General features: G+C 39.4%; 1 protein-coding gene across 7 annotated transcripts in view; it reads right to left on the reverse strand.

The window, feature by feature from the left end:
- The window catches only part of ADGB (androglobin), a 133,174-nt gene that overhangs the window by 68,441 nt on the left and 37,431 nt on the right, over positions 1 to 27,302 (reverse strand). For 6 of the 7 annotated variants that reach the window (XM_077350486.1, XM_077350503.1, XM_077350477.1 and 3 more), the window contains 9 exons: positions 26,874 to 27,013; positions 24,383 to 24,469; positions 22,959 to 23,158; positions 20,426 to 20,551; positions 19,309 to 19,403; positions 17,717 to 17,891; positions 16,686 to 16,776; positions 15,713 to 15,845; positions 3,605 to 3,650 (listed from right to left, as the gene is read on the reverse strand). In XM_077350486.1, the coding sequence (XP_077206601.1) occupies positions 3,605 to 3,650; positions 15,713 to 15,845; positions 16,686 to 16,776; positions 17,717 to 17,891; positions 19,309 to 19,403; positions 20,426 to 20,551; positions 22,959 to 23,158; positions 24,383 to 24,469; positions 26,874 to 27,013 (1,093 nt within the window). The remainder of the gene's footprint in view (positions 1 to 3,604; positions 3,651 to 15,712; positions 15,846 to 16,685; positions 16,777 to 17,716; positions 17,892 to 19,308; positions 19,404 to 20,425; positions 20,552 to 22,958; positions 23,159 to 24,382; positions 24,470 to 26,873; positions 27,014 to 27,302) is intronic. The other variant, XM_077350512.1, reaches the window with a different exon arrangement.

The following is a 27,302-nucleotide window of genomic DNA, read 5'->3' on the forward strand; positions in this document are numbered from 1 at the left end:
GCCTTTCTGGACACAAAAGATTTGGACACTGTGGTGCATGCTCTTGTTATATCTAGATTCAATTACTGCAGTGTGCTGTACATAGGGCTGCCCTTGATGTGTTCAGAAACTTCAATTGGTACAGAACGCTATGGCCAGGATGCTGCATGCAATGGGTTTTAGGTACCATATCACTCCAGTCTTGGCCCATCTATACTGGCTTCCAATCTGTTTCTAGGTACAAATCAAGATCCTGGTGCTGAACTTTAAAGCCCTATATGGTTTGAGACCAAAATACCCAAAGGACTACCTGCTCCTTTACAAACCTGGCCAAACATCTTTGGAGGCCCGGCTTTGGGTGGCAACCTGGGAAAGGGCTTTCTCAGTAGTGGGATGAAAGCCTCTACAACTCTCCCCCCAGAAAGACTTCTCTATCCCCTTCTGTTGCAGTAGACAAAGACGTCTGTGTTTTGTTTGGTGTTTCCTCAATGATATCACCTTCCACTTTGGTGCCCATGTGAGGACAGAACGGTAGAATATAAATTATATAAGTTTGTAGCTTAAAATAATCTTTTTCACTTGATACTAAAGCAAAATGGTTTATAACCAGCCTCTGAACAGTGAAAATTGTCCAAGCAGTCTTCAGAAAAAGTGTTTGAGAGAAATACAATTATCTATATTGGTCTCTATTCCCCAACAACTGAATGCATATTTGACAGACACATAGCCTTTATTTGCCCAGATCTTTTCGTCCCCATGCCCCATGGCAAGAGACAATACTTTCAAAAATTCAGCATGGAATGCATTTGCAAGTTAAAAAAAAAACAAAGAACCAAGAGGCTCCAGATTCTTTTAAAAAATCATACCTCAGGGGCCTTTTTTAGCTCTACAATAGATGCTATGCTTTCTTCATGTAAGTAAACTGCAGCCATTCTTTTTTTTCCTGACCACATTAATAAAATCAAAAACACTTCCATTTCAACAGCTACCAGTTTTTATAGCAGTAGTGTAAAAAATGGCACAGAGAGCCAGTTTGGAGTGTTCGATTCTGCACTTTTACAAAGGGATCAGAACCATAGTATAAGGATAGTAGGTAGCCTATTGCAATATCCTCTTGTAATAGTTAGTCAAGCCTCAGAGACTCACTGCTAAAAAAGTTTTCTTTATTGACAATTTTGTTGTCTTAGATGAGGATTCCTCAACATGATGCCCACCAATACTTCTCTTGGTACATAATGCACTTTTCAAAAAATGGTTAGGGCCTTTTTAAGACTTGTTCTTGTGGCGCAAAGTGGCAAGCAGCAGAAATGCTGTCTGAAGCTGTCTGCCCATGAGGTTGGGAGTTCGATCCCAGCAGCCAGCTCAAGGTTGACTCAGCCTTCCATCCTTCCGAGGTCAGTAAAATGAGTACCCAGCTTGCTGCTGGGGGGTAAACGGTAATGACTGGGGAAGGCACTGGCAAACCACCCCGTATTGAGTCTGCCATGAAAACGCTAGAGGGCGTCACCCCAAGGGTCAGACATGACTCGGTGCTTGCACAGGGGATACCTTTACCTTTATTGGCTGTCCTAACACAAATGAAAGGGGTTTCCATGCCTTCAATAGCAGCTGCAGTTTCTGGAGAATACAAAGGACTGGTAAGCAGCAAGGCTTATGCCTCCATGCCCCCTTTAGGCTTTCCTTCATTTCTTTTTTATTCCCTTTCTGCTATTACTCTGCAAAGTGAGGAAGGAGTTATGGTATTTGGCTCCATGTCATTTGGCAGCCATTTAGGGTGCTGCTTAGCTCCTCCTGTGCTAATTCCAAAGATGCCCTCAAACCAAAGATTTTGTTTCCATTATTCTCAGTTCTGTAACCCTAGCCACAGCACACTGTTTTGTTTATTCTAGAACATAGCTGTTTGAATTGTTTCTCCTATTTTGTAATCTGACTTTCTCAGTGAGAAGGGCAGACCATGTATGAAGTTAATAAAAGTAAAATAAATAAATAAATAAACACAATTTTAATAAAGAGACTTTCAGAACTATCCTAAACAAACATTTATACATGAATTAGACATAACACACAGCCTCCTCAAACCAGGATCATACCTTGGTTATTCACACTGAATTCAAGATTTCATATTTTCAACATTCATATACTACATTTGAGATTTTATAAGTATTAAACTATTCTTAGTCTCCTTTCCATCTGAAAAGTGTTTTAGAAATAATCCCAGCACACACTTTTGTTCAAAGAGATCGTGTTCTGACACGATATGTAATTCTGAATTACAGAATTATTCCACTTCTATTAATATACCATACTGTATTAATCGCAAAGTTTTCATAAACGGTAAAATGCTAGGGCCTTTTCGCACGGGGATCTTTGTTGCAAATTGTTTGCGGAATGAAAAATCGCCATTTAAAATAGTGGAATTCGTCGTTTTGCACACCTGGCTTTGTAGTGGAATCAGTTGCGTTTTTTAGCGTTTCCCACAGGCTTCCGGTCTCGGCAGAAATCGCTAGAAAGGAAGCGCTATTGCCAAGCTCGTCCCGCCCCTGGCCGTCAAGCAGCCAATGGGCAGCCGTTAGCATGCTCCCAAACAGCCCCTTTCCCTTTAAGAAAGGTTTTTTTAAAAAAAAACAGACCCATAGCAACGAATCTGTGTAGATTCTTTGCTACGGAGAGACCCATCCAGCTGCCTAATGTGAGCTGTCGTTTGATTGTATGATCGTTTGCACGCTGCCTCGAGTGATAAAAAAAAATTCCCCCCCCCCCCTTCTCACGGGCTCGATTTTCGGCTGAATTTATGTGTAAAAAATAAAGGGACTTTATTTCAGCAAACGGGCTTTTAAGTGGTTTGTGCTTAGTGACTAAAGGTGAAGGAATGAAGCCAGGGAAGCCTCTAAACAGAAAGAGGCTCGCCAGTGCGTTTATCCCCGCTCGCTCCGAGAAAAAAAAATGGCGATCGCTTCGCCGGAAGTTTGGAGAAGAGAGCCAGGGGGAGGGGCTTTGAAGAACCAGCAACAATGGTAACGCACAGGTCTTTAGCGCTAGTGTTGCAGATTGGTTGCAGGAGTGTATCGCTATCCGGAGGGTGAATCCACTTTTCTGGATTCCCCTGAAAGCGCTAAAACGAAGCGCTTATTGCTGATCGGTTTCAGGAGTGTTGCAGATTGTCTACGACGTCGTGGGTAATGCCAAATTAGTAGCGTTTTCAATTAGCAACCATTGTGCTATTTTTAAGCCGTGGGAAATGGCCCCTAGTATTTCCTATCTATCTACATCAGGCTTTCTCAACCAGGGTTTCTGGAAATCCTGGAAGGATTTCCCAAACGGATCGGAGTTAATTAATTTTTCATGTATTTTTAAAATTTGTTAAACATCTGTCAGGTGATAGGGCCATATATGATAATGTCGACCTCCCCCGCCCACCAAAGGGCCAATGATGGGCCTGAAGGGGGTGGGAAGGAGAGGAGCCCCTGATGAGTGTGTCCACAGCTATGCTTCCCAAAAATATTCTGAACAATTGTGCCACTTTTGGGTTTTTATTGAGGCCTGAAGAATGTTAATGCTAAATAAGTTGAGAAAGGCTGGTCTGTATTAACTAAGAAAAATCACAATCACAAATATGTTTGTTTACCTTTTATGGTTCCTTCTATAATATGTTGCTGACCAAGAGTAGATTCCTATAAAATGGGAAAAAACTTGTTTATAAAAAAAATTAAAATTGTAGATAGCATAATTATGACATTGTCAAAAAGCTTCAGTAGCAATTACCACAAATGGGCAGCTACATATTTTAATATTAACAGTTGCAATACACCGATGATACTTCAGTGGACTTAAAATGGTAGAACTCTGTTTTTTAGGGTAGCACTATAAATCATCTATGTCAAAGTGGCAACCATCAGCATACTTGTTTTGCTGTCAAGTCATAGTTGACTTATGGCAACCCCTTAGGATTTTCAGGGCAAGAGACATTCAGCGGTGGTTTGTCATTGCTTGCCTCCATGTCATAATCCTGGTATTCCTTGGTGGTTTACCATCCAAAAACTAGTCAGAGCCAACCCAGCTTAACTTCCAAAATCTGGCAAGATTGGGGTAGCGTAGGGACAGGACTGCCTCTTCCCACACTATCCAGCTGGTCACTTAGGATCTGCCTCTCACACCGAGGCTTCTGCCTTCAGAGATAAGGTAGTGACTAGAGACAGGGCTTGTGAGGTCAGCTTGTCTTTGGAATGCCCTCCCTGTTGATGCTCTCCCATTATCTACTTTACTTTCTTTTACGCACCAGGCCCAAAGGCATCATTTTTATTATTATTATTATTATTATTATTATTATTATTATTATTATTATTATTATTATTATTATTATTATTATTATCTTTCGATTTATTGCCCGCCACTCCCTTACGGCTCATGGCGGGTTACAACATTTTAAAACCCCCAATAAAATCCATTAAAATCCCTCAACAACAATTACAATATAACATTATCGGTTAGCAAGCTAACCTGGCAAGATAGGCTAATCAACCTCCCCCTCCTACTACAAGCAGGTGGAGAGGGGATACTGATGGTACTAATCCCCAATCTCAATCTCAGGTCCCGGGTCCCCGGGGGGGGGCATAGATGTTAGCCTCGGCCTCAACCGTAAACCTGGCGGAAGAGCTCCGTCTTGCAGGCCCTGCGGAATGATGGAAGATCTTGCAGGGCCCGCAGCTCTCCCGGGAGCTCATTCCACCAGGTAGGGGCCAGGACCGAAAAGGCCCTGGCCCTTACACATGGCCCTTTACAAATGGTTTTAAAATGGCCCTTTACACATGGTTTTAATTAGTGGCTTAATTAGCTTTTTAACAATTTGCTTCTATTTATGGATAGTTATATATGCTACTTAATCACTTGCTTTTAATGGCTTTTTAAAACATTGTGGTGATTTTAATTGTAAGCTGCCTCAAGCAGAGCATGACCCTGAAGAGGTAGCACAGATATCCTAAGTAAATATTTGTAGTCACCAATCATACCATGTGGCTGATCTGTTATACTTCACTGCTCCCACATTTTCCATAACCGGCTGGGGGGGGGCGGTAATGTTGACCATTACATGGTTACCATCACAAGGGTACAACAGTGTGGTAGACAATTGCAAACAAAGGTGATGACTGCAAAAATATATCTAAAACTTTGTGGAGACAATGGGTAATTTTATACACAGGAACTGTAATATATATATGCATTGTAGTGTAACAGGTGTCTGGCAATCTTCCAGTTTCAAGGAGAACCCTCTTCTTCAGATGTTTTTTGTAATGGTGTCAGAAGAACATCATACTTGTATATCAATTTATCATATTTGAGGTTGTACATTTTATTTTTACTAAGTTTCTGTTATTACATTATGTTTAATGGTGTATTTCAGCATCAGTATTTTGGGCCATCTCTAAATATCTGGTTTTAACGGTCTGGCCAAACAAATGGCTTTCTTTGGGAATACCGCCACTCTATAGTGATTATACTCTAGTGATTATACCCTACACTAGCATTATTCTCCCACTTCCAGGCCCACTCGTCATCCAAGCACTGGATATCACTTTGGGAGATAAATTAAAGTCAGTATTTTTGCATTTCTATTTTGCATTTTTTTTCATATTCCAATAAGTTGAATAAATATTTTTCAGAAAAAGATTTAAGCTGCTGCAAAGGTCAAGAAGAAATCAAGTCATTACACCTGCCATCTTTTAATGATTATGTGAGACACTTCTCTGTTTTCATCCCACCATTTTATCATTGTCTCTCAGGAATTTACTAGCTTGTCCTTGATCTTTCCTGCACATATACCCTTTCAAGAGAAAACTGGAGTTCTGTAATTATAGTATTTGGTGCAGACTGGAAATACAACTGACAATAAACGACAACCTAAGAACATTTAAAGCTGCAGGTGCACAGCAGTTTATCTTTTAAGCAATTACTTTCATGTTATCAATCAAAATGCAGCAACTCAAACTTAAAATTATCACACACAATGGCCAACAAGAATCTATTACAAATTAAGTATTATAATGGTTCATATATATTATATATATATAATAAATGCTCAGTTCCTGCTTATTGTATCTGTGAGTACTTTTCTTCTTGTCATACAAAGGCAAGATTTCAATACATGATCATATGTATTGAAAATACAGCCACTTGAAGACTGCCAGTTCCTATGACAAATTGCCAGTCATTTTACAAAAGTCCTTGTGTACCCAATATGGCCCTCAGAAGTCCTATCAGACAAAATGAGCCTGAAGTTCTCTATTAGGAACAGAATTCCAAGGAATGCAGGGGCCTGATTAGAACTGGGGCGGTAGGGAGGAGTGGGCGGAGACATGGCACTTGGATAGCTCGAATACTTCGAGCTCCTGTTCCACTGAGGGTCAATCACTGCTGTGATTGACAGAATCGGGTTCTGGGTACGCAAACTCACCCACCATCAACTCAGGAATTCCTTGTGAATCTCTGGGGCCTCTCTGTTCCGCAGGAGATTTAATATTCCCTGGAACGCAAGCTCAGTGTGCACAGGGTCCAGCAAGAGCCGTTCGCCATTTTAAAACTCTCGTCCTTTCTTACAACTCTGCAATCTACACAGCTTTTACTTTAATCTTCAAAGCTAATTGGATTCTTCCTTGCAAGACTTTTGACCCATCACAACTCCGGAGTGAAAACATCTGGCAGACATCAGATCGAGCCTACAAACAAGGTGCCTGACAGGTTAAGGTGCAGGTGCATATAACCTGGATAAGCTCCCCATCTGTTGCTGTTGAGATGCTGTAGATAAGAAGGGTTGAAGAAGCGAAGCAGAGTGAACCCAGGACATCAAGGAGGCACTGCAGGATCGGAGGGTAGAACATTGGTGTAACCACTTTTTATAATTTGGCTATAAAGTATATTGGGTATACCGGTATATATGCTGATTTAATAGTGCCTTGTAATAATAGAGTTTAAAGAGTGACATATACCAGGTGATATAACCACTTGTTGATTAATATAATTTGTATTCAATGTATGTCTGGAAAAAAAGATAGACAACTCCCCAAAGCTGATAGATCACCAAAAAAGAAATTAAAGGTTGATGTGACAGCTTTTTGGAGAAGAAAGAAGGATATGTCAACAGCTGCCAAAGCAAAGAAAATTAAGGAAAAAGAAAAAGAACTAGAAAGACTGAAACGGCAACAACAAGACCAAGAAGAACTGGAAGAAAGCTCAGAAGAATAAAGCATAGATATGGAAAAAATAGCCCGCCTTCTAGAGAAACATAGCAAAGAGATAAAAGCCTATACGGATGAAGCATTAAAAAAACAATCTAAAGAACTTTCCAAAGAAATACAAGACACCAAGAAGGAACTCACAGATAGTATAGATGGAATAAAAACACTCGTAGAAGGAAATACAAAACAACTAAAAGAACACAACGTTAAAATTGAAAAACTGGAAGGCTGGAGAGCCGGAGCAGATGACAAGTTTGAAATCCTGCAAACAGAAGTGAGAAGTAGGAACGTGAAAATCAGAGGGGCCCCGGAATCTTTTGGCAAGGAAGATTTAAAGAAAGAACTCACTGAGGCGATCGCTTCATACTTGGAGGAAGAAGAGGTGAAAATTGAGAAAGTTTACAGAGTAAATTCCAGAGCAGCCAAGAGAAACAACCAGCCAAGAGACATTCTCGTCGGCTTTGAATCTAAGTCAGCAAAGAACGCACTCCAAGGAAAGCATAGAGAAGATCCATTCACCCTGGAAGACCAAGAAGTTAAGATCTTTCAAGACTTGCCACCAGAGATATTACAAAAAAGGGCACAATTTCACTTCCTACGGCAAATTCTGATTGGACAAAACATTAGATACTTCTGGAAAATTCCATTCGCATTGGAAGTTATCTTACCAACAGGAAGAAGGATCATAAAAACACTACAACAAGCACAAGAATTAGCGGATAACATAGCTGAAGGCTCCGCCCTGGCAGAAGAACAGAGAAAACAGACAAGCCAGCAAGAACACAAGGGAGTAGCAAGAAAAGGTGCTGGGACCAGAAAGTAAAAATGGAGCTTTTGAAGATAGTTTCTGTTAATATTAATGGATTAAATTCACCGAACAAAAGATCGAAAGTTTTCAATCAACTACGAAAACTAAAATGTGATATAATATGTCTACAAGAAACCCATATTGCAAAAAGACATCAAAACTTATTAAAAAACAAAAGCCTAGGAAAAGAATGGATTGCATCAGCAAAGGAAAAGAAAAGAGGGGTGGTGACATATATTGTAAACCCCAATATAAATGCGAAGACTATATCCGAGGACCCAGATGGACGCTTTTCTATCCTTAGGATTAAGCTTCCCGACGGGCAAAACTTTGTCTTGGTGAACCTTTACGCGCCAAACAACGCCAAAGAGACGTTTTATAGGGATTTTTTCCTGTCCAACTCGGACTCATTGGAAAATGAGGTAATGATAATCGGAGACTTTAATGCAGTCCAAGATTCATACTGGGATAAATCTTCAAGGAAATCAGGTTCAACATTTCCACCTTCTGCAAGATCTAATTTTAAGCACCTGGCTCTAGTGGACGTATGGAGAGAACACCATCCAAAATCGCGCCAATATACTTTCTATTCAAACAGACATGATGCTTACTCAAGACTGGATCAATGCTGGACGTCAAAACAAATGTTACACAAACTGAGAACTTCAGAGATACTACCAAACACCTTCGCAGACCACAACCCATTACAAATAGAGCTTTGTGTGAAAAGAGTCGGAATAAGAAGGTGGAAAATGAATAATTATCTTCTGGAGGACCCAAAGGTCCAGCAGACCTGTGAAGCAAGTCTACAAGAGTTCTTCAAATTAAATGTCACCCCAGACTCTTCATTGGCCACGGTGTGGGATGCCAGTAAAGCATACATGAGAGGCATACTCTTGCGACTTAACACTACAATAAGAAAAAGAAAAGAAAAGACTCTGAGTGAAATAAAAGAAATACTGCAACAGACAGAAAAGCAACACCAAGAACATCAAACTAGAGGATTAGCAAAACAAATAAAATTACTAAGAATACAGAGAGACAACCTAGAGGTGGAGGAAATGAGGAAGAAACTTGACTATCTCAAACAAAAAAACTTTGAATGGGCAGATAAACCGGGGAGATGGCTGGCTCAAAGACTGCGGAAGAGTTATCAGAAGCTTGGCATCACAAAGCTATCACATGAAGGCCGGAACTATAATAATGAAGTAGAAATTCACTCATGTCTTACCCAATTCTTCCAGAATATATTTACGCAAAAGGAACAAAATATAGACCCTGGAACATTCTGTCAAAAAATATCAATGAGCAAATTCACAGACCATCACAGAAAAATTCTTAATCAAAGAATTACAATGCAAGAAATAAACGATGCAATAATGACAACAAAAGCCCAGAAAGCCCCAGGGCCGGATGGACTGAGTGCAATATATTACAAGAAGATGAGTCATGTTGTCTCCCCACATTTACTTCAACTATTGAATGAGATTATAGACAATCCTGGAAAATCTCTCCCAAAATCATGGCAACAGGCCTCAATAACACTTATTCACAAAGAAGGAGGAGACATGAACTCACCCAACTCGTATAGACCAATCTCTCTGCTAAACGTGGACTACAAAATTTTGGCAAAAATCTTAGCAGAAAGACTGAAAAAATGTATCGGAGACGTTATACATCAAGATCAAACTGGATTTATGCCAAAAAGATTAATGAGGAACAACATAAGATTTGTATTGAATGTGGCAGACTACGTGCGTAAAGAAAAGTTGAAGGCCGCTTTTATATTCCTAGATGCGGAGAAAGCTTTCGACAACGTTAGTTGGGACTTCCTATTTGAAACACTGAAAGCAACCGATTGTGGTGGTACTTTCCTGGAATTCATCAGACAAATATATTCGGAACAAGAAACCAGAATCTTAATAAATGGAATGCTTACAAAACAATCCATTAAAATAGGTAAAGGCACCAGACAAGGATGCCCTTTGTCTCCATTGTTATTTAACCTGGTACTGGAAATGCTGACAACTAAGATAAGAGCCACAGAGGAGATCATGGGAATCAAAATAGATGATCAGGAATTTAAATTAAAATGTTATGCTGATGATGTAGTGTGTACTGTCATGAACCCAAAAGCGTCAATTCCCCCTCTCCTGGAACTACTGAAAGACTTTGGGCATTATTCAGGGTACAGAATAAATAAGGATAAAACAAAAATCGTTTTACAGGGAGCCACAGATCTTGAAGTGCAAAATATCAACCGAAAAACCGGATGTGAGACAAATCCCAAATGGGTGAAATATCTGGGAATCTATCTAGACAAAGAATTCCAAGAACTCTTCACTGGTAACTATGAAAGACTCTGGAAGACCATGCAACTGGATATCAAAAGATGGAACGAGTTAAAACTGTCCTGGTCAGCTCGAATGGCTACGGTCAAGATGAACCTGTTGCCCAAATTCAACTTTTTGTTCCAAATGTTACCAATAGTGATCCAGGAGAAAACGCTAAGAAAATGGCAATCAGCGATTAACAAATTCATTTGGAGTGGAAAAAGGCCAAGAATTGCTTTTAAAATACTTCAAGACGTGAAGGAGAGAGGAGGCCAAGGTGTTCCTAATTTAAAACTATACAAAGACGCAGCAGCACTTACATACATAGTGGACTGGATACGGGAACCGCACTCAAGAGAATTGGTATTTGAAAGAAAAACCATGGGTAACAGTTTTCATGAAAGACTATGGCCAGCAGGAAAACAAAAACAAAAAGCAGTAGCAAATACCTGGACTAGTGGGCTTATGAATGTATGGTCAAGATATAATAAGAGACTTTCCCCCACACCATCAATATTGAAATCGCCAATTGAGGCACATTTTGGTAAAGCTCAACAAAAAAGGTTGACCTGTCTCCAGTACAAAGACTTAATATCAAAGACTGGTAAGTTTAAGGATATACAAACAATAAAGGAAGAAGGAGTAGAAATTCAATGGTTAGAGTATAACCAACTAGTATCCAGATTCAAAGCAGAGTTCCAGCAATCGTTAAATCTAGAGGCTCCAATACCAGAGTTTGAAAACTTAGTAATCCAAGATAAACCACATTTACAGGGCCAAATATATAAACTGTTACTAAGGTACGAGACAGAAATGGAACGGGTAAAGCCATGTATGATCAAATGGATGCAAAATATTGAGACTAATGTGACAATGGAACAATGGGAGTTAGTATGGTCTAGAATACCAAAGTATACTAACAGTCAAATACTTAAAGAAAATTGGTACAAAATGTTTTATAGGTGGTATGTAACACCAAAAGTGATCGCTAAAATTGCCAAAAATTGTAACAACAAATGTTGGAAATGTGATGATAAAGTAGGTTCTTTTTTTCATATGTGGTGGAGATGTGAAAAAGTTTATAAGTTTTGGGCAAAAATACATACTATTATGCAGAAAATGTGGGGTCTTAGATTCCCTATGAAAGCTGAAGCTATGTTGTTAAGTGTTCCTCCTCAGTGCCTCCCAACCCACACACAGAGCTTCTTCTTCTACGCGACGACGGCAGCAAGACTAGAATTGGCCAAGAAATGGAAAACGCAAGAACTACCCTCGACAGAAGACTGGCTGAATAAACTAGCTGACTTTGCCAAGATGGCTAAACTGACACTGATAATTAACGGAAAAACAGAAGAGGCCTTTCAAGAACAATGGGGCCCTTACCTGAACTATTTAAGAAAATAATACAAAGGGGATTGAAACAGGGAACCAAATGTATTAAATGAAGAGCATAGCCCTCCTTTTTCTGTATTGACAATATAGATTGCATGTATCTCACTGTCTTTAACTTTGGAAAATAAAAATAAAAACTTAAAAAAAAAAAAAGAACTGGGGCGGTAGTACATAGACAGAAGAGGCTTTTCCCTGCACTGTTTTCTAGTCATGAAACAGTCTTGGGGACTGCAGCAACAGTTACTTTGTGGGGCCAGCTGAGATCAGGAAAACAATACTGTACCCACAGTTTCAGCCCTCTCCTTGTAGATCTAACCCTGACACATAATACCAGAATAATGGGGCACACAAGACTGATAAGCAGTACACTTATGACAAACTAAGTATGTTTAGTTAGTGTAAGAAAAATCACTGCCACAAAAGAAATCTGATTTGTTGTTGTTATGTGCGAAGTCGTGTCCGACCCATCGCGACCCCATGGACAATGATCCTCCAGGCCTTCCTGTCCTCTACCATTCCCTGTAGTCCTTTTAAGTTTGCACCTACTGCTTCAGTGACTCCATCCAGCCACCTCATTCTCTGTCGTCCCCTTCTTCTTTTGCCCTCGATCGCTCCCAGCATTAGGCTCTTCTCCAGGGAGTCCTTCCTTCTCATGAGGTGGCCAAAGTATTTGAGTTTCATCTTCAGGATCTGGCCTTCTAAAGAGCAGTCAGGGCTGATCTCCTCTAGGACTGACCGGTTTGTTCGCCTTGCAGTCCAAGGGACTCGCAAGAGTCTTCTCCAGCACCAGAGTTCAAAAGCCTCAATTCTTTGACGCTCGGCCTTCCTTATGGTCCAACTTTCGCAGCCATACATTGCAACTGGGAATACCATAGCTTTGACTAAACGCACTTTTGTTGGTAGGGTGATGTCTCTGCTTTTTAGGATGCTGTCTAGATTTGCCATAGCTTTCCTCCCTAGGAGCAAGCGTCTTTTAATTTCTTTGCTGCAGTCCCCATCTGCAGTGATCTTGGAGCCGAGGAAAATAAAATCTGTCACTATCTCCATTTCTTCCCCATCTATTTGCCAGGAATTGAGAGGGCCGGCTGCCATGATCTTTGTTTTCTTGATGTTGAGTTTCAAGCCAACTTTTGCACTCTCCTCCTTCACCCGCATCAACAGGCTCTTTAGCTCCTCTTCACTTTCTGCCATTAGAGTGGTATCATCTGCATATCTGAGGTTGTTGATATTTCTCCCTGCAATCTTGATCCCAATTTGTGACTCCTCTAATCCCGCCTTTCTCATGATGTGCTCCGCATACAAGTTAAATAGGCAAGGCGACAGTATACAGCCTTGCCGAACTCCTTTCTCAATTTTGAACCAATCCGTGATTCCATGTTCAGTTCTCACTGTTGCTTCTTGACCTGCATATAAATTTCTCAAGAGACAAATAAAATGCTCTGGTATTCCCATCTCTTTAAGAACTTGCCACAATTTGTTGTGCTCCACACAATCAAAGGCTTTAGCATAGTCAATGAAGCAGAAGTAGATGTTCTTCTGGAACTCCCTAGCTTTTTCCATGATCCAGCGTATGTTGGCAATTTGATCTCTAGTTCCTCTACCTCTTCGAAATCCTGCCTGTACTTCTGGAAGTTCTCGGTCCACATATTGCTGGAGCCTAGCTTGTAGGATTTTGAGCATAACTTTGCTAGCATGAGAAATGAGTGCAATGGTGCGGTAGTTTGAACATTCTTTGGCATTGCCCTTCTTTGGGATTGGAATGTAAACTGACCTTTTCCAATCCTGTGGCCATTGCTGAGTTTTCCAAATTTGCTGGCATATTGAGTGTAGCACTTTTACTGCATCGTCCTTTAAGATTTTGAATAGTTCAACTGGAATGCTGTCACCACCACTAGCTTTATTGTTGCTCAGACTTCCTAAGGCCCATTTGACTTCACATTCCAGGATGTCTGGCTCCAGGTCAGTAACTACCCCACTGTGGTCATCAGGGATGTTAAGCTCGCTCTTGTATAGTTCTTCTGTATAATTTTGCCACCTTTGCTTAATCTCTTCTGCTTCTGTGAGGTCCCTACCATTTTGGTCCCTTATCATACCCATCTTTGCATGAAACGTTCTCTTCATATCTCCAATTTTCTTGAAAAGATCTCTGGTCCTCCCCATTCTATTGTTTTCTTCTATTTGTTTGCACTGTTCATTTAAGAAGGCATTCTTATCTCTTCTAGCTTTTCTCTGGAATTCTGCATTCAATTGGGTGTATCTTTCTCTTTCTCCCTTGCCTTTCACTTCCCTTCTCTCCTTAGCTATTTGTAAAGCTTCCTCAGACAGCCATTTTGATTTCTTGCATTTCTTTTTCTTTGGGATGGTTTTAGTTGCTACCTCTTGTACAATGTCGCGAACCTCCGTCCATAGTTCTTCAGGCACTCTGTCTATCAGATCTAATTCCTTAAATCTATTTGTCACCTCTACTGTATATTCGTTGGGGATATGATTTAGTTCGTACCTGAGTGGCCTAGTGCTTTTCCCTACTTTCTTCAATTTAAGCCTAAATTTTGCAACAAGAAGCTCATGATCTGAACCACAATCAGCTCCTGGTCTTGTTTTTATTGCCTGTATAGAACTTTTCCATCTTTGGCTGCAGAGTACATAGTCAATCTGATTTCTGTGTTGATCTGATTAGATGTTTTTAAAAGAGGACAAGACAAATTCATGGAGGGCAAAGTCATTAATAGCTATCACTAATGTTAGTAAAATGGAATCTCCCTTGGACACTGGAGAGAACCACTTGGTGGGGATTGGGGAGAAACATTCCTTGGGGTTGCACAAACTGTTATTTTATTGCAAAACTAGCTACCACCATTGCTCATTGAATCCCGTGTCTCATCAGGACCTATTGGGGAAGGGCCCATTTGGCTAACCCACTATGGGATGATTAGTGGCTGGGCGGGATTACCCCCAGAAGGATCTAGGGACTCATGTTAGCTTAGAGTTGTTAGGCGCTAGTCAGGGCTGTTGGGGAAGAGGGGGAGGGATATTAGTGCAGTTGCTGCAAGAACCGGACATTAGTTCGGTTCTCAGTGGGGAAACCACCAGGTGGAAGAGAGAGGGGCCTTGGGAGAGACCCAGCCAAGGAAGGGAATTCCAGCAGTTCTGGGCCAAGGGAGATATAGCAGTGGGAGGAGGGGCAGCAACGTATGTTTGTTGTAGCTCACAGGGCTCTTCACTCTGCTGGTATGAATCTGCTGGTTGTCCCCAGTCCCAGGAGGCACGCCTGATCTTGACAAGGGCTAGGGCTTTTTCAGTCCTGTCTTCGACCTGGTGGAATGAGCTCCCGAAAGAGCTGAGTGTCCTGATGAAGCTAACATAACAGGTCATAAACATCTGGTCCCTCCTGCATAAGCCCCTGTACAGGCCCTGTAGAGGCATATGCCTTGGTCATCTGTGCATGGGCACCTGTGCATGAGAGTGGTGGTGGATTATTGTGGATTATTGTGGTCTAGTGTCATAGGCAGTGGATGGGTGGGGGGAAAAGAAACAGTTTAGGTTTTGCTGCCAATATTGTTGATGATTGTGTTTTTGCTGGTGGTTTTATGGATTTTATTATAAATCACCATGAGCTGGCTGAGTCTGGGAGTGGTGGCTGAAAAATACAAGTATAAATAAAAATAAATAAACAAACACCTGTTGCTCCAAATGAAATAACAGTAGGAGGAATTATCTTTCCCAACAGTGGAATGCAGGACACTAAGCTCCTCCCAAAAAAGGGTGGAATATAAATCCCAGAATAAAAAAACAAACAAATAAATTAGGGAAACTGTCTAATCCAGCAGGTTTCTCCTTGTGTATCAAACATGTAAGATTTATTCCAATTAAAATTAAAAGAAAAATCTACATGAAATAAACAATATATACTTGCTACAATCTTACCAATATAAAGGGAGAGGGTTGGCATAAGCAAAATATAAAAGTTTAACCTGAGAATTCTCTTCTACACTTGTGGGATTCATATCTGTAGAAGTATCAAGGACATTTTCATCATTTTCAGTGACAAATGAAAGGGTACATGCTGGAAGAGATCCCTTTTTAAAAGTAGATGGTGGCAAATGGCTAAATAAAAGAAAGGAAAACAACAATTAACCCTAATCATCATGCCATAGTGCTCCTATATTCTTATCATACTGTAAAAGTACAACAAAAAATGAAGACTAGAAGTTCCAATACTTTCATAGGACAATCTGGTGCTGGAGAAGACTCTTGCGAGTTGCTTAGACTGCAAGGCGAACAAACCAGTCAGTCCTAGAGGAGAACAGCCCTTCCTGCTCCTTACAAGGCCAGATCCTGAAGATGAAACTCAAATACTTTGGCCACCTCATGAGAAGGAAGGACTCCCTGGAGAAGAGCCTAAGAAGGGGATGACAGAGAATGAGGTGGCTGGATGGAGTCACTGAAGCAGTCGGTGCAAACTTAAATGGACTCCGGGGAATGGTAGAGGACAGGAAGGCCTGGAGGATCATTGTCCATTGGGTTGCGATGGGTCGGACACGACTTCGCACCTAACAACAACAACAATATATAGCAGCCATCCAGCAGTGACCAGCATCTCAACTGGAATACTTTGAAGCCCAGTATACAGTCTGAAGTAGAGTCCCTTGCCCTTGATTTCAAACCTCTCTTTCTCTGATAAGGAAGCCTCTGCTCATGCAAAAAGGAATGATGATTTCTACTGATACCTCCTTGTCAGTACACATCTCCATTTAACATTCCATTCCATTTCTGAGTATCCCAGTTTTGGGGATAGTCCAGATTATCACAACAGGAAGGGAATATTAAAAATATACCCATCAGTATATTTATAAAGTGTGAGTTACTGGCAACTCTATCTTCATATATAATGACCAAAATCCAATACACAGTTAAGGGTACCTGAACTCTAAATGGCCTACTTACGTATCTCTTGGTATAGGTATTGGAGAAAGTTTAAAGTTCAGAAAAGGGCTAGCAATCTCAATAAATTGGTCAGGCTTTTTAAATACAGGTTCTGAAAAAGAAAGTAACACAAAGAATTGTTCCCTATGAACATACAAAATAAATTGGTCTCAGCATAAGGAATGAATTCAGTGGAGGTAGATAATCTAATGATGTCTGGTTTAAAGAAGTTATAATATTTTTTAAACCTGTCCAATATATTTTCCATGGCTAACAGGGCTGTGTCAACTTTTAACACTACAGATTTAACTTTAATAAATCTCTTTCATATGTAAACACAAACCATGGCTTTGAAATTAACTTTTTATGCATTTGCAACAAATCATAATTTCATGATTTGCAAACTATTGTTAGATTTGGATGAGAACAAGCCATTTAGCCCAAACAGTCTATGGATTGTTCCACAGTGGAAGTGATTGTGTGAGAGATGCATTAGGGAGAGAAGGTGCACGAGACCAGGCATCCCCAAGATTTGCCCCCCTAATAATATATGAATGCAGCCATATTTAAGTGAGGAAGTTTTTTAAAAATTCACAACTTGTCAAAGGGGAACAGGTATTTCTAACAGAAAAAGACGAGATCAGCCATATATGCAGATCCCTCTTCATGGATTTCTGGACTGTAGGTATACTTTGCAATAAGTATTATAGGAGTAGTTCACATGGAAGTATATTCATATACTTTTTAGGTGAAAACACTTAACAAGCATTTGTGTAATGCCCAATACAGATTCTTCAAAAAGATGTGTGATTTACTGTTGAGAAAGTTCTTTTACGCTCCAAGTATGTCCTGTGTATTTTGTATTCTAGTATCTATGCCATTAATTGCATTAGTTATACTGATAAAAAATAGTAAAGTATATTCTGAATTTTCATACAGAAGAATTTTGATCCTGAAAACAGAAACAAATAAATAAATGGAAGCAAATAGAAATACAACACTTTTGGTCCATAGATTATTAAAATACAACACAAAATCTTGAAAAGAAAAACCTTGGGGCTCATCTGTCACAATAGTTTCCTTCTTCTGGCGGATAAGCTTCCAACGGGGTATAGGCAGTGGTTTCAGTGGTGTTATCAGAGGATACGCCCTTGTTCTGGTTATCAGTGCCGGATGGCTGTATATATGTGAGAGACCATATTGACGTAACTTCTCAGAAGAATCAGCCTGCAAAACACATAGGAGTACAATATTCATAGGAGTATTATGTTAGAGTGTGAAATACCAAAACAAAAAACACTCTAATTCTGGAATAATGTTAAGGTTCTTTTGCACATAAAGAAGTCCATTTTATGTTCAGCAACTGGAAGGACCATGATTAAATATTGAGCTATCAAAATAGAGACAAAGCGATACTTCATCAGTGATGCTGTGCCCAAGCTAATGAGAAGCATCTAAGTGAATCACTTATAGCACTAAGGACAATTGGAGTAATCCAATTTCTCTAGCTTTGACAAGTTAGCATATCAAATAGGAGTCTATTAGGATGCGTACTAGAGCAACTGAGCCAGCACTACACCCTATTCTGAAGAGCCAGATTTTATTCCCCACTCCTCCACATGTTGTCAGCTAGGTGATCTTGGGCTAGTCACAGTCCTGTTAGAGCTGTTCTTTTTACAGCAGCTTTCTCAGCTTACCTCACAGGGTCTCTGCTGTGGGGAGAGGAAGGGGATTGTAAGTTTGAGACTCCATTGAGTAGTGAAACACAGGGTATAAAAACAACTCTTCTTCTTATACTATTAGCTTTTAATTAGCCCTTATTATGATGCACATAAAAATAGAAAGATCTGACATTGTCTGTAGTCATACATGAAGATAAGGCTATCAATGGCTTCTGGTCAAGATGGAGATCTACTGCCTTTAGTCTGATCCAGCAGCACTCTTTTCATATTATCTGTCCTTCAGCCCAAATACAACACACAGGTACCCATGTATTGCTGCATAATACTTATGAAAGAAATTTAATGAGATACAACTTTAATCATTAAAGGTCAATAATTGGAGGGGAGCATTTGAACTAGACACAAGGAGAAAAGTGATCTAGAAGAAGAAGAGTTGGTTTTTATATGCTGCTTTTCTCTACCAGAAGGAGTCTTCCCTTTCCCCTCCCCTGTGAGGTAGGTAAGGCTGAAAGAGCCCTGATATTCCTGCTCGGTCAGAACAGCTTTATCAGTGCTGTGACAAGCCCAAGGTCACCCAGCTGGCTGCATATGAGGGAGCGGGGAATCAAACTTGGCTTGCCAGATTAGAAGTTGGAGCGTCTAACCACTACACCAACATCTATATCTACAAAGAAGACCTTTCTCTGAATTGGTATGTTTATAAATTGTTATAATCCTGTTATTAAGGAGCTGGTGCAGCAGCTGGAATGTCAGAAAACAAAATTGGAAATCCAGGTCCAACTCCTTCCTCAACTATGAAACTCACTGTGTGACCTCATGCTTTCTATCTCAGCCACACCTACTTGTGAGGGTAAAATAGAGGAAGGGGGAGGAGCATGTATACTATTCTTGAACCCTTTTAGATGAACAGAAGGGAAAATGTTACAGTTCATATTCAGAAGACAATATATATAAATCCTTACCATTTTCCCTAATTCAAAGATTTTTCTTTCAGATACATAAAGAGGTGCATAGCAAGCATACAGCACCATCTGTGGCTGCAATGGAGCTGTAGAACCTAGTAAAAAGAACCCATTAAGCTTATCAAAAAGTAAGAAAACTCATATTAACACTGAAGTAAACAATTAAGCATTCCTAGTTAAGAGCTATGATTCTATAAAAACAAAGACAAGAAACAGAAGCAGATTAGTCACAAGTAATCCATGTGTAAACAACCACTGGCAATCACACAGAATAAGTTGCTTCATAGTCCCAATCATGAAGAGGATGATGTGCATTATGTAGAGTAAAAATATACTACAATCATACTCAGAGTCCTACTGAAGCTTACTTAATAGGGTTTATTCACAGAAGAGTATATTTAGGATCGATTGCAATTAATACATTAAAAACTCTGTTAAAGATTAACTACAATCCGTATAAACAAAGATTTCATTTAATGTCATTCATTTAAGATTCCGTTTGCTTTAAAATATTTTCCATGAATGACATATAACTGAGAAGTCTTCAGTATTAAAAATATAAGGTTACATTAACTTAATCTGCTGTCTCTGACGTGACTAAATCTTCCTAGGAAATAGAAGGGAAAGGGTCAGGGAGGATTGCTGCACTGAAACAGAAAGAAGAGAGCCTGGCCCTTGATCCTTCTACCCACTGGTAAGGAGGTGTTCCTGTTGTGGTAGACACATGACAGTGGAGCAGGCAGAAAAATGTTAGGAAAAAAGAGTACATCGTGAATCTTTCCTGTCTTCAAGGAGACAGAAACAAGAGACTTTGGCATTCCAAAGAGGAACAGCTAAATTCCTAGAAACCATTTAATCAAAGCCTTAAATGCAAACAAATCCAGTCACCATTATATTTAGATTTGTTAGGTGCCTGAAGAGGGTGCTTACCTTCATCCAAAGTAAACATGAGAATTTGGGTCAATAAGTAAATGGGTCTCTGTCATCTGATTTCATTCTCAGTTAAACAAAAGGCTGGAATTCTTAATTAGTGTATATTTTTAAAAGGGAAAAGGAGATAAACCATACAATATTAAGGCTAGATACTATTATATGGCTAGGAACATATATGACTTACTATCCATATACATCTGAAGAGAACTAGGATAATCAGTTGACAATCGTGCAGAATGAATCACTGGTTTCACTTTTTCCCCATCCTTGCTTTTCTTCTTTCCAACTTCTTTTTGTTCTGACTTTTCCGCTAAAGAAAAGCAATGCATGTATGGATATCATTATACTTAGTCACACAATATTTAGTAAACTTTTTTCTCAGACAGTGGCCATTGAAATTATAGCCTGATGCACTGAAAACCTTAGACTGATTAATTCAAAATTTATGTCCCTAAATCTGATATTAATAGGTTTAAAGGTACTATATATACCAACATCTTATCAGTCATTAATCCTACCCAGAAATACATTCAGGTTCTTCTTATCCTCATTGGTAACCACAAACATCAATGAGGACATCAATACAGATTACTGATTTAGAATGAATAACCTTAAGGTGGAAAATGGAGATCTCACGTAATTACAACAGATCTCCAGGCAGATGCTATGGCATACTACAGAGTTTAGGAAAAATGCAAGTCCTGGTGTGACAATACACATTAAATGAGCTCCTTCTCCTTCCCTTAATCCTCTCTCCCCAGAAACCACCCCCAAATCTGAGATATCTGAGATATTTCCAACACTGGAAACACTGCACCGACTCCAAACAAATTGGCATATTATGACTGATGGTTCACAGCGATCTTTTCCACACTTCAGTGTTGCCACTGTTTCCTGGGAAGTTGAATTCTCAGCTGATGCTCCAAATCTGCGGCACCCCTTTCACAAAGCAACATTTATTTGGTGGATTTTTTTTCTTGCATTGAGATCTAACCCTATGCATGTGTCCCACACTTCTTTTGAAAAGGGGTTGTGTGGCCAAGTCATCGTGAACATCCTCTTTTTATGTATGTGTGTGCATGCATGTGTGCATTTGCAGTAACATTATAACATCATAACAATGTAAAAAAAAGGCTGGGTTATCATTTCAAAGGTTCCTTGCTCCTTTTTAGTCACCAACTAAGAAAATGGCTGACAATCACTGAACTGTCTGCACCAATATATATTCAATAATTATGAATGCTAAAGATGTCATATATGGAACCCCTTTTTTTGCATATGCGGTAATGTTATAACATCATAATATTATTTTTTAAAATGTCATTGGGAAAGGAACTTCATAAATGTGTAATTGCATGGAACCTCACTGCTCATTTTGCCCCAATGTTGCTACAAATCTGGACCTGTTGTGCCATTGCACTGTTGCATTGTTGTACTATTATATTATATTGTTATACTGTTACAACCACTGTTATTAATATTATTGTATGGTTAATAATGCAGATTGTTTCATGTATGGTTCATAAGTTCTATGTAAACCGCCCTGAGCCTCCAGGGAGGGCGGTATACAATCACACAAACAAACAAATAAATAAATGGGAAAAATTACATCATAATACAATCAATATTTTGTTTTTATAAAATGGCTGATGCCTCAGAGACGGCTTTGGTGGAGGGTGGGAGGAGTGAATTCATGTCAATGATGACACAAAATGGCGCTGCGGCAGGAAACAAAATTCGAATTCGGGAATTCCTCACTGGAAAACTGCGAGTTGATATGAAGGGGCAAAGTGCTGTAAAAGAGGATTCGGAAATCACAGGGTAAGGGGGTATGAAATTTGGATCTGATTCCGGGGAGGCAACGGTTTGTGTGCAAAGTTTTGCAGTATATGATTCTTTAAGAATAAAGATGTTTGCTCTTCTGCAGAAATGGTTTGGCAGGAAAAGTGAGAGAAGGTTTAACATTATGGCCAGCCATTGTTCTGTTTAATGGGTTTATAGAAGAGAAATATTTATCATCAAAGAAATATAATATAGTTACTTATTTGCCAAAGTAAAAATGTTAAAGAAAAATTCATCTGATATGGAAAATGTTTTCATAACATAAGAGTAAGGGGGAATTTTTAGAAAGACTGAAAATTTTATTCTACTTATACGAGGGCTTCCAGGACAACTTTTCACACCCATTGTTGCTTTATGGAGCAGCGGGAGTAAAAATGGGGGGGGGGAATGCTATGATATCACGTCTAGATTGACTCCTGAGAGTGATATCAGAGTGTCATAAAGTGCTCTAGGAACTTGCCTAATCTCTATGGTAAAAAAAAGAAAGAAGTGACAGCACACAATACTGGTTTCTCTGGTTTCCATGCTGCTGGGTTGCCAGTCAAGGGCTGGAAAATCTAGCTCATACCCAGTGCGCAGTTGTATATGTTTCAGTCCCACACGTGCTAATGTTACATTAAATTAAATGAGCTTAAGCAAACCTATTCAGTGCTGAATCCTAGTCCCAGTAAATAGGTATGCATGCTTAAAATTCATTTTCTTCAACGGACACCAATTTGCAACATTAGGCTAAATTCCTATAGTATCTCAGATTGGCAATGCCCTCAAGAAGTATTTCATGAAATTATTTGACTACAGAGAAAATGGTAGAAAAATAAATAAAACATGAACCCATCTGTTAAATATATCTTTAAAATGTAGTACAGTTTGCATACCTTTGCCAGTTTTCTCAGCTTTTTCTGTTTTCTCTGGCTTTTCTGTCTGCTTAAGGGGAGTTGGGGTGTCATTTTTAATTTCAGAAACTTTTTTTGTATCTACAATTGATTGTTTGGGTTCAACAAGTGACTCTTCTGGCAGCTTAAATTCTGGAACCACATCCCTTATGAATTCCCAAACTTTATCCAGATATCCAGACCTTTAAAAACACATATCAGCATTATCACTCTTTAAATTTAATTACCGCCTTTTGTTCTGTTACTGCAAATGAACTACACAACTCATAATTTAATTCTATAGAAGGCAATAAAAATGTCCATATTACATTTTGCTACAGTTTAAATGATGTAGTGATCACCAGAACAACTCTGCACACAGTAGTATGTCACTCCTGATGGCAATTTGTTCTCATTCTTTGAAAAGAAATTTATGGATACAGAGTCACACTCATTTTTCCAGAGTACTGAGAAAACAGGAAGTAAAACAAAGAAAATAACACAACTTATCAAGTAAAATAAAAGATCAATCAATAATTTATTATATTCATAAGCCAGCAGAATCATAAAATAAAATAATACAACTTATCAAGTTGTTCAGTAAACCCACTTATATACAAATATATATACAAATAAATAAAAGGCAAATAAGCTGAATCAAATCAGTTCGAAAGCTATCATTAACTACAGAAAAAGTTTTTTCCTATACATTTTACATTAAAAAAAACATTTGCCACTAGATGGACCCAACAAATCAAAATTATATGTATGACAATATGTAGTTAAAGAAACCATAAAGTACATCAACTATGATAGCTTCACAGCTGGTGTGGAGCTGGCAAACAGGAATATAATAAAAAGTCCTAGACCAGTGGTCCCCAACCTTTTTATCACCGGGGACCGGTCAACACTTGACAATTTTACTGAGGCCCGGGGGGGGGGTAGTCTTTTGCCGAGGGACATCGCCACTGCCTGAGCCCCTGCTCCGCTTGGTTTCTCGCCAGCATCCCTGACTTCCTGCCGCCCACTGGGGGGTGCTGCCAGCAGCAGCTGTGCAGTGCCACGCCGAGGGGGAGCCCCAGCCATGGCGGAGAGCACCAAAGGTGAGCCGGCAGTAGAGTGGCAGGGCAGCCCCCAAGGCTGCAGCCAGGGAGGAGGATGAGGAGGAGCCATGGCCTGGTACCGACTGATCCTTGGACCGGTACTGGTCCCCGGACCGGGGGTTGGGGACAGTTGTCCTAGACAATGAACCCAAGGTTTTAATTTCCACATAGACAACAATGTGGATTTTAAAAAATGACTTGTCACATAACTGATTTTGATTGCTTTAACCTGCATCACAATATAGATCTATCCCCCCTCCATACCAGTTGGCCCAAATGCAGGGAAACCAAAAGAAAGGAACTTTTTGCAAAAGTCAGGCTTACCGGAGAGGAATAATTTCTGGTATCCATCCAGTAAGGGCATGCAGAATTGTGAATTCTCCTAGTTCTCTTTTCCTGACTTCATTTATACTACAATAAATTAAAAATATATCTATAAAACATACAAATTCTGTTCAAAATTTAAGTTCTGTTATCTGTAATTAACTCCATGGTGTCCTCAGTTTCGTATATAATTTTCATTGTTCAGACATTTAGTTTGCAGGAAATGGTCAATATTAAGAGATGTATTTATAATCACTCATTAACAGGCTACAGAGCTACTTTCCAATCTTCCTACAAACAAAAGAGCCTAGCAGGTGCTGAGCTGCATTTGTATCCATTCAGGTTTTCAATAGCCTAAACTAGAGATTAGAGATTAATTAAAATATTTCTGACTTCTTTCTCCTGGCAGAATGATATACTGTAAGTTAATTATGACAAAGCCCAATGTCTGTCTGCTATAAAATTTTAAAAAACCCTCCAAACAACATATGATCTTGAGGCACTAACATGATTATTGATGTGTAATCTTTCACAAATATGGAACAAATTTTTACACTGCAATACATAGTTCATATCATAGTTTTCCTGGACCTCAACAAGGGCCAGAGCCTTCTTGGTCCTGGTCCCCGCCTGGTGGAATGAGCTCCCTGAAGAAATCAGGGCCGTGCCCAAACTTCCACAGTTCCTTAAAACCCCGCAAAAGGGAACTCTTCTACCAGGCATTCGGTTGAGGCTGACAGACCCTCAAAAAAATCTGCTGCCCCCCCCAGACACCCCCCTTACATGTCCGAACAATCTGACCTACCCAAGGATTTGTCAGTGTTACTGTTCCTGTTAATTACTGTTCTAGTTGACATGTTACGTTATAATTGTTACACTTGTTAGATTGTTATAATGTTCAATGTCATTACTCTACGGCATTCTATGTAAATCACCCAGAGCTGTATGGAAGGACAGTATAAAATCTAAATAAATAATTTCCATTCCCAATTTGTTATGACATTGCATTGCCAGCCAGAATGCCCTCAGTGCAATTCTGCATCTTAACATCTATCTGCATTGATTAATCTGGAGTAAACAAATACCAATGAATCAATGGGGGAAATTATGAGAAAAACAAATCAAATCCACAGCTGACCAGATACTAAGAGAAAACTGGTATAAAATGTTTTTAGATAGTATATTACTCCAAAGGACATTGAGAAAATAGATTAAAAATACAAAGGAAAATGTTGTTAGATGGAAAAGATGGAATAAATAGATGGAACTTTTTATTGTATGTGGTAGACCTATAAAACACAAAACAAAACAAAAAAGGTAGGAAACACATGGATAAATCAGAACATATTAATATATTAAAATCACCTTCCGTCCGCCCCCTCCCCCGACCACCCCTTCCTCCTTCCATTTCCCTCTGAGGCTTGGAAGCTGCAGATCACTGCTGCATGAGAGCTAACCCTACCAGTGAGTTCCATAACAGCTGCCTGCACCCTTTCCAGGTCCTGGGGGGAGGCAGAGGCCGGCCACAGTGTTCTTCCACTCCACCCCCCCTCCTTATCTAGTGCCCATTGTGTTCCTGAATGCAATGGGCTTGGACCCTAGTATCTGATGAGATGTGTTATCCGGGATACATAGTAATGATGAAAATAATAATATAATGCAGAATAGATTGGTGATAATAACTGAAGATTACTGTAAATATTATGTTGAGGAGGATGATGTTGGTGAGAGGCCCCCTTCCCAGTTTGGTTGTTTAAAATTATATGTAGTGTAAAGCAAATTCTGAATAATTACCCTTTTCTTTTCTGCGCACCTTCTGTATTGCCATTATACTTTCATTTCTCTTGTTAAAATAAAATTATAAATATATAAAGAAACAAGAACAACAAAACCCCAACAAAAAATAAATATAAAGCACCTGAGGGGGGTTCCACTCTTCACACTCAAACCTAAACCTGCAACATCTATCTCTGCACACATGTTAATGAAAAACAAATAGCTGATTGGGGTGCTATTTTAGATTACTGTGGTATACAAAAACTGGCAATGGTTAAAATTAAGAGAATATGGGGGCAGCAGCCAGCAGGAAGAGGGGGAAAGGTGAGTGGGATCCAGACAAGAGGCAGAGGGAGCACCAGAGCAAGCAGAGAAGAAAAATTTCTCATACTCATGAGTCCTCCTGGGTCCCTTTTTCATAAACAATTATTTTTCCAGTTTATTCATATCTCCTTGCTTTGGTGGTCATGAGCCTTGATTAAAAAATATCTAGAGCAGCAACATCTCTGAACAAATCAGAATTGTTGGCTCTTTAATATGAACAGCCACTGTCTTGTACTCTGCAAAGGATCTTCTTGTGTTTGCTGTATCCTAGGGTTGAAAAAACACCTATTGCCATGTCATTAATTCACTACAAACAAAGAAGCTCTAGCTCTTTTGCTTATTACTCTTTTTTGATCTAAGAAATGACTGAAAAGTGGATCACAAAACATACTCTGTGTTTGCTAGTTTAATGATGGCTTTGGATAATATCAGTGGCCAAAGTTCAATGTCACAGGTTGTAGCTGGAAGCAACATGTAATTGTCTTCACTGAAAGGTATACTGTCATCCACAATGATTTTTCGCCAGCTCCCCTAAAGAAGAGGGGGAAAGGAAATGGAATATTACTGATTATTTATTTCTATTTATGATTAGATTTCAATGAAACAAGTTGGCATTCACAAAACCTGTGTGAGATTCTAAGGTATTACATATACGTTTAAAAAGAAAGGAGAACAAACTTGAAAGCCTAGTAGCTTCCATTTATACAACATATACATTTTATGAAATGCTGTGTAGAATTTCGGCAAGCTCTTCTTCAACCGTCAGATATCCACATGATTTTTATTAAAGTATTTAAGAATGGACTTGATGGAACAGTTT

Source organism: Paroedura picta, chromosome 1 (assembly GCF_049243985.1).
Source record: "Paroedura picta isolate Pp20150507F chromosome 1, Ppicta_v3.0, whole genome shotgun sequence".
NCBI lineage: Eukaryota > Metazoa > Chordata > Lepidosauria > Squamata > Gekkonidae > Paroedura > Paroedura picta.